Genomic DNA, 13,574 nt, shown 5'->3' on the forward strand with positions numbered 1-13,574 from the left:
GACAGAGGGGGTTCTCTCCCATTCCCTTCAGGGCGTACCCACCCAGCGCTCGGGGGGCTGCCAGCGCCTTTGGAGGCACCGCCCCCTCGCCCCAGCAGGTGCGGCCACCCGCGCGCACGGGGATCAGGTCTGGCCGGCGAGGACGCCGAGCGCCCAGGCCCCGCGGCTCCGAGGATGCGCTGCGAACCGGGCCGCCCCGGGAGGCCGCAGACGGCGGGGGTCCCCGCGGGTCGCTGGCGCGGGAGGAGCGGGGTCGCGCCGGGGCGGCCGGGGTGGGCGGGGCGTGCGGGCGGGCGGGAGCCGCACCTGCGGCCGCGCGGGGGCGGGAGCCAGGTGCCCGCGGCGATCCCGCCAGCCCGGGCGCCGAGCAGGAAGTGGCCTCGGCCGGGCGCGCCTCCTCCGCGGCGCCGGGCGGAGCGGAGGGGCCGGGAGGCAGCCGGAGCCTGAGCCCGCGCGCCGGGAGCGAGCCCCAATGGCCGCCGCCTCGGCTGCGGTGGACGAGCTGTCCCGGAACTTCACGTACTGGGCGCTGGGCGCCGCCAACGGCTCCCTGTCGGGCGCGTGGTACCGCAGGAACCAGGTAAGGGGCCGACCGCCCCCGTCGCCCGCTGGGGACACGGGCGGGGCCGCGGCGCCTCCTGCTCCTCGGCCGCCCGTCGGCCGGCTCTCAGAGCTGACGTGATGTTTCCACACGTTCACTGAACTGCCGCTCATGTGCGAGAGCGCGGGGCCCCCTCCGCCGGCCTAACGCTCCCGGGCATCCGCCCCTGGGAGTGGGGCGCCTCCGACCTCTGCGGGGTCATTCCTGGGCCTCTGAGTCCCGCACGATCCCGCCCCTCCGGCCTGAATCCGCCTTCTCCCCGAAGGATTCTCGGAGTGTGGGGTGACTCCCCTCCACCCGTATTCAATCCCCCTCCATCCTGATCGTTTTACAGTGAAAATAAGTGACACCCCGTTCTCTGAAGCAGGGAACTTGCTAAGGGCTCGCAAATGTCACCTCCGCGCAGATGCTCTGCGCGCGCGTGTGTCCCCGCTGGCTCAGCAGGGCGCTTCCATTTCCGTGCAAAGAACACCCATATTCCTGGGGGTGCAACTGCATGACTCTCGCCTTCTGTCTCACGGGTCCTCTGGAGGAAACATCGTCAGCCTAAACATTGCCAGTTTATGCTGGAAAGATACACCGAAGGAGATCAAAGGGGAGCGGAGCTGCCCATTTATTTTTGTCTTGGTTTAAGATCAGAAAAACGGCCCCGGCGAGCCCTTCCTCTAGCCGCCTGTACATTCTTTTAAGTGGGGGCTAGCGATCTTCATGTAGTGGACCCCGGGCCTCCTCCTGGGTGCATAAGTGTGTTACTTTTTCCTTGCTCTTTAATAAATCCGTGGGCCTTTTTGGTTCACAACAAAGTAATCATAAAATATTTGTGACTGTTGAGCTAAGCCGTCTTTAACCAATAATCAAAGGTCTAGAATTCCTCTAAGAACACTTGAAAAGTGTTTTGAATGCTAATTTCTAAAACATTAAAATTTTGTTTTCAGAAATTTAACACAAAATTATTTATATAAAGACAAAATAAGCATGTGTCCACCTTATTCGTTTTCAACAAAGGAGAGGGTATTGCTTTAAGTCTGTTTTGCCACAAAACGCACTAACGTAGGAAAAATGACGGCACTCAGAGCCTCTTGGTGGCTGCGTGTGATCTAGTCCACGTCTTCCTTGACAGGATTTACGAAAAAAGGAATTGCTTCTTATGGAAAGCTCTTTGAGTCTATCTGTTAAATTATATTTATGCTAATATATATTATAAACATGCTCTAATGTGCTTATGCGAGAAGCACTCCCAGGAAAGGTTTAAGAATGAACTTATTTTCTTTTGGTAAAGAAATTAGAGGCTTAGTAGTTGTGACTTACATGGCATCATCTGAAACAGGAGAAAACATTGTTCTCATAGTTGAAACTCCTGTAGTCAGTTTCCTTGCTATTTCCTGGAATTCAAGATTGTCTTGGCTCTCTTAACATCAAAACAGATTACCACCTGACATAAATGTGGGGACCTAACTTGATGTTTGCAAGGCCTAACTTGCCTTTGACAGTATATATTTGTACAGGTTTAAAAGGGTGTATCCAGGATATGCTAATTGAAATTACTCAGCTGACATATAAACTATAGCTAGTTTGAGATGAGGTTGTATGAACTTTTCCCATTATTGTGCAAATTTAGGCCATTTTATAAGACTTAGAAGAGTGTGAAAAAATTGATTTTTTGAAATTCACTCAGCAAACATTGTATTGCCTGCCTCTAGTACGGGGCCAGGCCAGCAAAAATAAAATGGAGCCTTTTTTTTTTTTTTCCCCCCTGCCAAAGGTAGATGACTGAAAATGGGAGCAGCGCCAGAAAAACAAAGTTTGAGGTATCAGTTTAGGACTCTCACACTCAAAATTAGCCTGGGATGCTGGGTAGTTCAGTTGTGATAAAACTGATTAAACCATGACTACCCAGCATCCCAGGCTAATTTTGAGTGTATTCACCCGGATCCCGGATCTCTGGATCTTTCCACGTGAAACCATCAGACTGATAAATTAGCCTTACTCCTAGAGAAAGACCAATCCTCTCACATAACAGCTGGATATTTAACAGTGGTCTCTTACAATCAACGTTGTCCAAGGCAAAGATGTGAGTGCTTCTATAGGAAGAAATCCTGAAGCAGATAGAAAGTGGGGAAAATGTTTTGGGAAGCCAGAGAAGTGAGGTCTTTGGCCCTTTTTTGTCACTCAAGCGTCTGTCTATGGAAGCACAGGTACAGGGGAGTTCTTCCAGCATATTTTCTTCATGTTTGAGCCACAAGTTTTCAGTATAAGAGGGTAATATTTCTGAGATGGTTATCAAGCCCCCTGTTTATGAAACACGTGTATATATTCACTCTTTTTTTCCAGGAGTGTTATTAGGTGGTTGGGGAGATAAGCTTTGCTGATAACTTCAAAACAAGGCAGTATGTTTTAAGTACCATGTAAGTGATATAAAATCCTGTGGGAATTTGGAGCAAGGTGGCTTTGCACAGGGGCCATCAAGGATGTTTTGTGGAAAGGTGGTATTTCAGCTGGGTGCTTACGGGTGGACAGAGTTTCACTCTGGGAGTGCACATGTGGAGGAACGTCTGGAGACCAAGGTCAGCCCATGTGGCCTGGAGGTGACTTTCTGACTATTTTTGTATCTAATGTGGAAATTGGGCCATTCTGGTTGCAGTGGAGAACGGAGACTGTAAAGTGGAAATATAATTTGGGGTCTTAAATGTGCTCATGGGTTGCCTTGAAGGACTGGTTAAGAAGTTTGGACTTTTATCTTGTAGGCAACAGGGAGCCCTTTTTGTTTTTTGTTTTGGTGGTGGTGTTGTTTTTTTTGGCAAGCAGTGTGAGAATCAAATCAAATTAAATAAAAGAAATTTAACTTAGGGTTAGCAAAGCTGATTCAGAGGCCTCAAATTGGCTAAATCCGGCCCACAGATGTGTCCTGTTTGACCTGCAGAGAGGCTTAAAAAAATGTGTAATACATTGCCAGCATTTAAAAGCAAGTAGATCATATATAAAGTTTCAAGTGTCAGTGATGTCTTTAAATGTTAAAAGTTCTAGGAGCACTTGGCTCTCTCTCCCACGTGGTAACTGTGCTGAAGTTCAGTTTAGAGCAGCTGTGCTCCCCACCTAAGCCCCTCCCTTTACTCTCTTACCTACTAGCCTCTGTAGGCACTTAATTTGCAACCAGTGTTAGGAGCTGTAGTCTAGACTCTGCTGTGAACTAGTGTGTGCTTGGGTTTCAGTTTTCTCTCCAGGAGAAGAGGGTTGGAATAAAGGATCTCGGGTCTCCCTTTTGCTATCTGATTGATTAAATAGTGCCAAACCAAGACTGTGGAGAGAATGGACAGGGGAGGATGAACGTGCGAAATATTGTGAAGAAGGGGTTTTGTCCCTGGTTCTTAAAGTTTAAGCATATTGCTAAGTATCTAAATTCACAAGGACATTGTCAAAATGGTTTATTCTGCATAGGGTAAAATGAAAATTTAGGATTTTTTATGTCCCTTATTTGAACTTTTGATTTTCAATGGTTTGAGTGTTTAAAGTCAATGTATTTAGAAGAATATTGATACAAAGTTGGCCAGGAAGAGGCAAAGTCAAGACACTGACATTTGTTATATATTTACTATGTAACACTTTGTACCTATTATCTCAGTGGAGCCCCCCAACAACACCTCTTGTAAGGTACATATTAGCCTCACTGTTCATGTAAGGAAACCCTAAATAACTTGCCCCAAGATCAAATAGCAAGTAAGAGTAACTACACAGCTCTCCTTTTCCTAGGCCATTGCTTAGAAACTATGGCTTGAAAAGAATGTGGTGGTGAGAGGCAACGTGAAGAAGGGAATGAGTGTAACTTATTTCATTGCACTAAAGAAAATCGTATTGAGTTTTATATCGCCCTTTTATTGATTTTGCTTTGCTATGCTACTATCTATTTTTTTTTCTGCTGGTAGCTGCATCTCTGTCTCTTGAAGAAAGAAAAGTGCCAAAATTTACAGATAACCAAAGTGCTGGGTAGAGATTGCTGGTCCTTTCCATTTCCTTCCCAAGGAAAAAATCCCCTTTTTGTTTTATTTATGCTTATTTATTTATTTATTTATTTATTTTTTGCCTTCCTTATATATCCAACATGGCATTTTCCTGTTACCAGATTTTCTATAAGATGTATGTATGGGGCAGCAAGAGGAAGAAAGAAACAGATTACCTCAAAACAACTATATCAGAGCTTTTCTAAAAACAAAATAACTCATCATCATCATCCCACAGTTTTTGTTAGAGGCAGAGAGTCTTACTGCTGCTGTGAATTTGGCAGACAAGATGTTTGCATTTCATTCTACCTGATCTCTTCCTTATGGCTTGATTTATACTAACTAGTTATAATATTTGTATTGATGCCATCAACAAAATTCAGGCTATGGGAAACTTTGCCATTTTACAGGTTGAAATGGCTCCATTTCTTTAGAAATCATTTTTACAAGAAAGAAAAGGGAGAAAATGGAGAAGTTGTAAATTAAGAGACCTAAAAAACCTATAGATTAAAAAAAAAAACAAGCCTTCAACTATAGTTTTGAAGGATGCCCACTTGGGTGATGAAACTATAAGGGAAGGCAAGAAAATGATTGCAATAAAGTTGGGCCAGTGGTGTCTTGTGGGAACGGAGCTGGTGTGATGAGATGGGGTGAAGGGAGGGTTTTGGGTGGGTGCTTAATTTCTTTTAGTGTCTTGATCTGGATGGTGTTATAAGGGTGCTTGCCTTATAATAATTCATTTTAGTGATTCATTGATCTGTATCATTCTCTTTGCAGTTGTTTATATATATTTTCTATAACTTTTTTACATTTTATAAATATTATTAGCATTGCAATAACTGTCCAACTTGCATGTTTTACCCAGGTAGATAATGGTGTATACCATATTCACCTTGTGGGAAGTCTGCTTAAACAAGCAATTGAGAATTACTTAAACAATTTCTTTTAAAAATGGTGATGACTGTTCAAGTTGGCATTTGAGAGCTTTACCGTGGAAAGGATGGTGTTTCCCCAAAGCCCTCCTTTCTGTTTTTGTATAGTGCAGTTTTAAAACTCAGCTTTTTTACCAGAGGTGTTGACAAGTTTCTTAATTTCTCCAAATCTTGGCTTTCTCTATTGAAATGGTAATAATAATAATATATACATACCTTGCAGAATTGATGTAGGAATAGAATAATGTGACATATGTCTGAAAGTTAGCAAAGTGCCAGACACAAAGAAAGTACTCGAATAAATACTAGCTATTATTACTAGTAATATTACAGTCAACCTATTTTATAGGAAATGTCATAAAATAATATTTCTGATAATTAGTAATTATTGGATTTAGGTCATTGCAAATGGAAATAAGAGGAATCATGTCAGATGTTTGATGCAGCCTTTCTTTTTTTAACCTAAAGCTGTGCTTTCTCTGTATCTAGCACCTTCCCCACTCCCTTTGGTGTTTCTCTCCCCGTCACTCTGCAAACACATTCACATTCCAGAGCACTTCTTAACTGCAGTACTTTCCTAATTGGAACACTTGTTATTTTGTAGTACTAAGGGAAGGATTCTTCCTCTGTCTTCTGCCAGTTCCCAGACTACTGGGCTGGGGAGATGGGTGTGTGGCACTGGGAACCATGACAGAGGGCTTAGATAGCAGTAGTGTGATCATATTACAGACACTGATTGTAACTTAACCAGCAAGACCAGCACTCCCAGCCTGGGAGGGCTCAGATGCTGTTAATGTTGAGATTTCCATGGCATTTATTTTAGCTTGGGTTTGCCTGTTTGTTTATTTGTTTTTTTCCTGAAGGTCCAATATCACTCTCTTCCGTTTATACCTCTTTATAACTCATCTCCCACTATGTTCCAGATAGACTTATATTTTTCCGTAAAGTCAGAGCTCATCTCCCAGTCCTTCCTGGTTCTCCAGAAAGCCCTGATGGCCTGACTGCTGACAGATAACATTCCACTTCCCCTCACACAGTTCTTAACATATGCCTTCTCTTGTCACTTGCCCCGCCCTTGGTCATTCTTCCAATGGCCTCCTGTCATCTTTGGCACCTGTGGGGAGGTGTGGACTGTCTCCTTATGTAAATACAAGCTAACATATGCTTAGTCCTGAGCACCACACCTCATCAAAGATTGTGTTTGTCCTGGCCACACTCCTTCAGAGATCCTGGCCTTGACACATCCTCCCAAGGTCTGCCTGCCTGCAGCCTCAGCCCTGGTTTCCGAAGTCCCCCACCCCTTCTTCATACCTCTCCAAATGGCTTCTTCTTGCAGTAATTTGGACCGCTGGCCAAACTAAGTTTGCTATAGGAGTCTGTCTGTCTTCTAGCTTGACTTGGTTTCCCTAACCAAGAATGCTTTGTAATTAAGAGGCATTAGTGTGCAGGTCACAGGAAACCTGACACTAACTGGCTTACACAACGAAGGAAATTAATCAGCTTAACATGAGAGTCCAGGAGAAAGCCGGGTTCAACCAAGACCTGACCCAGAGGTTCTGACGACATGGTGCGGGCACAGTATTTCACTGTCCTCTTCACCTTTGTTCCTTAGAGTTTGTTGTTTCCACTTTTAGAGACTCACCCCATTAGCCCACGTTCTTCCTTCCACTTCCAGGAGAGGAAGCTTGACTTTCTCCACCAATGAAAATAAATGGGCATTAGCCTGACTGGACAAGGTTAGGTCCGTGGCCTTCCCCATACCAGTCACGAAGGCCAGAGTTACTGGGTTTGGCCTCCCCAAAGAACATGGACACCTTTAGGAAGGGCTCGCCAAAAGAGGGGTCCTTTAACTAAGAGAAGGGCATACTGTGTGGCTCTAAAAACAATGTCCTCCTATGGATTATTGTCAGCTTGGGCAAATCTCAAACTAACACCCTTCTCAGCTCATGTAGGACCTTCCCTTTCTGTATCCTGCCTCACATGAGCAGCCCAGAGAAGCTGCCCACTGTTTAGCCTGCCTGCCTTCGTGGGCGAGACCTGAACAGGATGATCTCCTTAAAAGCTCAGATTATAGGATCAACTTCTGAAATATTTTTATTAGCATCATGTCAAGTAAGTGGCGACTTATTTCTAAATTCCAGATTTACCACCTAAGACATCACCCAAAAAATAAATAAATAAATAAATAAATAACCTGAAAAACAGAAACCAACAAGCAATCTTCAAAGAGTTCCTGTCTTTCCTACTATGGAAAAGTCAAAGGGAATCATCTGGCAAAGGTAGTATCCCTTGCTTCATCTCTATCTTGCCTATACTTGCTTAGAAATTTCTTTATCATCAACAATCACCTCTTCAGTAACTTGGAAACTCCTAAAAGTTTAGTGGATTTAGATGGAAAAGGTATCGTGATGAGTGCAATATTATATGGGATCCTAGAAGCCGTATTAGCATTTCCAATACTTTATTCAAGTTTAAGGTGAATCCTATGAATTCCGAGGGAGGTGAGGGGGGTGGGGGGAGGGTTCTTTATTTCTTCTTCATCCTCTGGACTTGCAAATCTCTGATTGTTCCAGGGATGTTAGGGACATAGCTGCACTGTGTCCCCTGTTTTCAAAGCCCATGTTAAGCTCGATCAGCAGATCAACAAATGAAGGCCTAAAATGCAATCAACATTCCAGACAATAAAAATCACGAGCAGAGAGCTGTTCTTTTTTTTTTTTTTAAAGATTTTATTTATTTATTTGACAGACAAAGAATACAAGTAGGCAGAGAGGCAGGCAGAGAGAGAGGAGGAAGCAGGCCCCCTGCTGAGCAGAGAGCCCAATGTGGGGCTCGATCCCAGGACCCTGAGATCATGACCTGAGCCGAAGGCAGAGGCTTAACCCACTGAGCCACCCAGGTGCCCCCAGAGAGCTGTTCTTAACAGATAGTGTTAGACAGTAATATCACAGAAATCAGAAAACGTGGATTGTGTCCTCAAAATGTAGCTGTATATATGTGACATACATTGTGTGTGTGTGTGTGTGTGTGTGTGTATGACAGAGGGAGAGGGACAGGGAGAGAGAGAATTCTTTATAATTACTTGATAAACAATATTTGAAGGACTGGCATGAAGCTGCCCTCGCCTATACTATCTGATAGACTATTTCCATCAGACTTCCAGACTAACAAAGCCCAGGTGTGTAATGGTAAATAAGAACGCCAAAGCAGAAGAGGAAACTAAAATGCACCTTTGGACGTGGCTGTCTGAGTCACAGCAGTGGAGAAACGAGTGGTTCTTTGTGGGCTAGGTACAAGCAGACCTTGTGTTATAAGCAGCTGCTGTAGCCATAACATTGAGAATAATCATGAGTTATATGTAGTGTTTTATTAATCTTTGGAATGACATTTGCACACCCAAATCACTGTCACCATCATTGGCCGGGAAGGAGGAGCTTGCGGATAGGGGAAATTATCTGGACTATGAGGAGCGGCCCTTTGGAGGCGATGGAGTGCAAGTTACAATGCCTAAGCGGTGTAGAAAACTTGAACTTGATTTCTGCTTTGCTGTCAGAAAGATCTGGTATAGTGGGTGGCAAGGGCCACAGGCGTCTTGGCAGAAGTCTGTCAGAGAGCAGCAATGTCATTATCTCTCCCTCATACTGAGACAGAAACTCACCCATTGGCTGATGCCTGACATAGACCATAGAGTTCAGGCTCCAGGGGGAATGGAGAGCTCCAGGCAGGCTCTGTTCTTCAGAAGGACCGATACTCCAGAAACCCAGGCAGGTGTGAGGGAAGGACTTAAAACTACAAGAATTCTCAAGTTCCCAGCTTTCGGGTAGGAAGCCTCTTCCAGCCTGGGCTAGCCCCACAGAAGGCAGACTGCAATCCTGCTTCTTTGAAAACAAGGGATAACAGTTTTTAAATTATTATGAATATGCTCTTGCAAAATTTGAAAGTTATGGGATCTTAGATCTATCTGGATAGAAAAATAGCATTCTTTGTGTTCAGCATGTCTGCCCGTGTTTCAAAATTCCCTTCACAACCTACTAGGGAGTTGATTTGTTTTATAATAGAACCAAGTTTTAAGACTTCCTGAACCAGTATCTCACCTTTCTTGACAATTGTTCTCCTTTTAACAAAGTGTTAAAAGTCCCCAAAGGATATGTTAAATATATTACTTTTCCCATATTTTTTTTTCTACTGGAACTTAAATTTCTCAAAGGCAAAAGGTTTATCCTTAATGGAGTTTATAAAAATAATGAATGTACAATTACGTAAGTTAGTGTGTTCCCAAGCAAAAGACAAAATGTAATAGTTCTTAATTCTATGGGAAGGCAATATGTTGGGCTTTTTCTGCCTAGGTTTTAAGGTTGATTACAAATTGGCATGGAACCACTTGTAAGAATAGCAACGATAGACTGTGTTATGTAACACAGATCTATTCTGTGGCTTTAAATCACCAGATTTGGATCCTGTGCCATGAGATTTTCTCAGGATGGAAAGGTAATAACCTTATAGCATAAAACAACCGAGATAACGAATTAAAAATCTGTGTCTGAACATTTTCTTTCTTTCTTTCTTTCTTTCTTTTTTTTTTCCACATATGGTATTATGGTTTTAACTCAGTTTGGATTAGTATTGCAGACAACTCAATTATCTGCAAGGGCAAAGGAAATTAGTGGTAAGAATAGCCAACCCATTCAGTAATCCAAAAAGCATTCCATGTTTCAGGTTGTCTCCAATGTTTAACCACGATGAATATGAATATTGATTCTCCATGGCCCTGTTGTAATTAACTCTCCCATTGCCCCCTACTTCTCTGAACTCCTGACGTTGTCTCCTAAATGGTTTTCCTGTTCTCTGGCCTTGCTCCATGCCAGTCCATCCCTCACACTGCAGCCAGGAGGAATCTTCTTCCGAGTCAAATCTGGATCTGTCCTCTAGTTTGGAGTCTTTTGTGCCCCTTATAGATTCATGGCAGATAACGGCTCCTGCCTGCCTCTCTGGTCCAGCTCTCCTGGCATCTTCTACTGGGAGGCCCTTCAGGCACCCTGTTGACTGCAGGTTGTATTAAGTTAAATATCTTGAGATCAGAAGACTATCCTGGATTATCTGGATGGACTGTAAATGCCACTTTAATATATGAGGGAGACAGGGAGATTTCATACAAAAAAAAAAAAAAACAGACGGTGATGTGGGCATAGAGATAAAGATTAGAGTGATAGAACCATAAACCAATGATAGGCCAGCAGCCACCAGAAAATGGGAAAGGCAAGAAACAAGTTCTCCTCTAGAGCCTTCAGAGGGAACGTAGCTCTGCCATCTTGATTTCAGCTCAGTGAAATTGATTCTGGGTTTCTCGCTTCCAAAACCATAAAAGAATACATTTCTGTTATTTTAAGCCACCGAGTTTGTGATAATTTGTCATCACAGCCATGCCTGTGGCTGATATACTCTCCAAGCTAGGCAGATTCGCACTCTCTGCCCCTTCCGTTCCCATGGGTTCTGTAAAGATCTACCTCTATTATAGATTTAATAGGTGGTAGTCTGTTATCAGGTGCTTTTTCTTCTTCTGAGCTCCTCAAGGATCCTTTGCATCCTCAGTTCCTGACATAGAACCCAGTATTTGGCCGTTTGCCGAATAAATCCCAAATGGATGCATGACCGAATGAATACCTCTGTTGTGAGCATCCTTGAGTTGTCTCTGCCGTACTTACCATTTTCTCTCCGACCCCTTGCATTTCGTGTCCTTTTCCTCCACATTGTGTGTTTCTCCCAAGCAGTATCTGCATGTGGTTTTCAATTGTGCAATTGTTTTATTTCCCCCCCTTTTAAGATCTTTCCTTGGTTTGGCCAGCTTGCTTTATATTTCTTGCTTTTCTTGTTATCATCTCCTCTTTTAACTCTTTTTAAATGAATCCATATTCCCTTTGACGTCATTGAGTCTGTAAAGCAGTTTTTTTTTTAACTTTTTAGTTTGAAAATTTTCCAACTTATAGAAAGGGAGGAAGAGTAAAGCAGTAAATACCATGTGTCCTTCACCTGGAGATTCACCAGTTGTTAACACTGGGAAACATTTGTGTGTTCTTCCTCTCTCTGTGTATTTTTTCTCACCTTGTATTGTAATAGACCATTTCAAAGTAAGTTGTATACATTATGAGTCTTCACACCTAATATTTAGGTATTACAAAGTATTACCAAGAATTTGGATGTCCTCCTGTCCCTTCCTGACTGTTCTGGAGGTGAGGGAATTGTCTACCAGCTTACAAGGTGCAAATGCAAAACAATCCCAGCTCATTCCTAAGAGTTTCCTGTGATATGGGATGAACTGAACACCCATTTCTCAGACATGTCATCTCCTTGCAGATTGAGGCTCTTAGGGTCATTCCTGCAGGGACTAGTTGACCTAAATCACTCAACCTGTGGTATTTCCAGGACTAAAAACTAAATCTGTCACTTGCGTGCTCAGGCTTGTTTTACTGCCTGGAACAGGAGACATAGCATTATTCCAGTTGCAAGGTGAATACGACGATTACAGCATTCCAAACTAGCTCTGAATCTATGGTTCTTTTGAACCACGCACTAGCTCTATTGGGGTAGAATTTATGTTTTGAAGGCAGAGCCAGGAATATGTTTGAGTTCAAAGTCAGAACCAGGACAGACTATTCGCAATTCCACACACCCGTGTTATACCCCACCACCATCTGGCCAAACCACCCCACCCATGGATTATAGGTCAATAACTTTATGCAAAATATCTAAAGAACACTCTTGGCACAAAAAATAGGATAGAAGATTGTTATTCCAAATAAAACAAAAACATCCTTGATACTTATCAGTGCTGATATTTTGAATCTCATTCCAGATAAATTGTTTGCTCTGGCTCCCACCATCTGTTTGCCAAGACATCCTGGAAAAGTCAGGAATTAAGCTACAGTGGTGACAAGAGAGAGCACTGAACAAAAATTAAGGGCATCTTTCTGTGTGTCCAGCCTGTACTTCTAACTGCATTATTGAGCAGTGGAGGAACCTTTCCTTTCGATTATTATCTTTGCTTTATTTGACTTGCGCTGAGAAAAAGAAACAGATTTTGCAATTTTAAAATTGTAGTAAATTGACAATGACTAGCCAGAAGGTTACTGATTGCAGTCGGCGAAGACATAGTGATTCAGACATGAACAGGGTGCCTTGGGGCCAAAATTTGCCTGCTTCTAACTATGTGAATTTGCACAAGTCCCTCTCCTTCTCCGGCCTTCTGTTCTTTCCTGAGCAGTCTCCAAATCAGCAAGGGAGAAAGGGAGTGGAGGAAGGAGATGAGATCTAAACTCCCACTAATTCTAAAATGCTAGAAAACAGAGAACACTCTGAGTAAAGTAATGACGTAAACGAGACATCTTTAATTTAAATGGCGGTTTATAGAGGTCTTCTCACTGTATGCAAATGATACTCCTGACTACAGATGAGGATTTTTGTAGTCATTAAAGTACATTTACCAGAGCCTCTAATTGGAAACAGCGTTTAATACTGGTTACTTCAAGTTACTGTATGTTCTTGAAGGTAATTAAACCATCTTCTTTTAAAAACATTGCAAATTTGAAGTATCCCTCCCCTTCAATTAGGGGTATTAATGAGGATTTACTGTATTACTACTATTTACAATCATGTGTGAAATGAATTTAATGAGTATGCAATTAACCTTGAATAATTAGGGAAAGTTTCAGAAAAACGAGAATAAGATATGCTGAGTTTATCAGGAAACTGTTTCTGACACCTGCTTCAATACTATATAATACTTGTTGTTTGTATGAAATGAATTAACTAGATTTTAAACGTCAACAAGCACCTTTTTATTGTACACTAGTGGAAACTCTTCATTGTCGAAATCTGATTTCTGGAACAAGCTTGTGTTCTCACAAAAACTGAGAGCTTCGTATATTTAAAGTCCTGCTGATTACAAAGTATTTCCTTTGAGATCCTCCTAGGACCAAAGGCCAAAATGTACTATTTCTAGACAGTTTATAATCAGTTCAAATAGCATTTAATAAGCAACTTCATTCTGTC

General features: G+C 42.8%; 1 protein-coding gene across 1 annotated transcript in view; it reads left to right on the plus strand.

Moving 5' to 3' along the window:
- Nucleotides 1-371: 371 nt before the first annotated feature.
- The window catches only part of NIPAL2 (NIPA like domain containing 2), a 73,277-nt gene continuing 60,074 nt past the window's right edge, over nt 372-13,574 (plus strand). The window contains exon 1 of the mRNA XM_080800454.1: nt 372-580. Coding sequence (XP_080656580.1) covers nt 473-580 — 108 coding nt within the window. The 5' untranslated portion in view covers nt 372-472. The remainder of the gene's footprint in view (nt 581-13,574) is intronic.

This window comes from Martes martes (assembly GCF_963455335.1).
Source record: "Martes martes genome assembly, chromosome: 4".
NCBI classification, from domain to species: Eukaryota; Metazoa; Chordata; class Mammalia; order Carnivora; family Mustelidae; genus Martes; species Martes martes.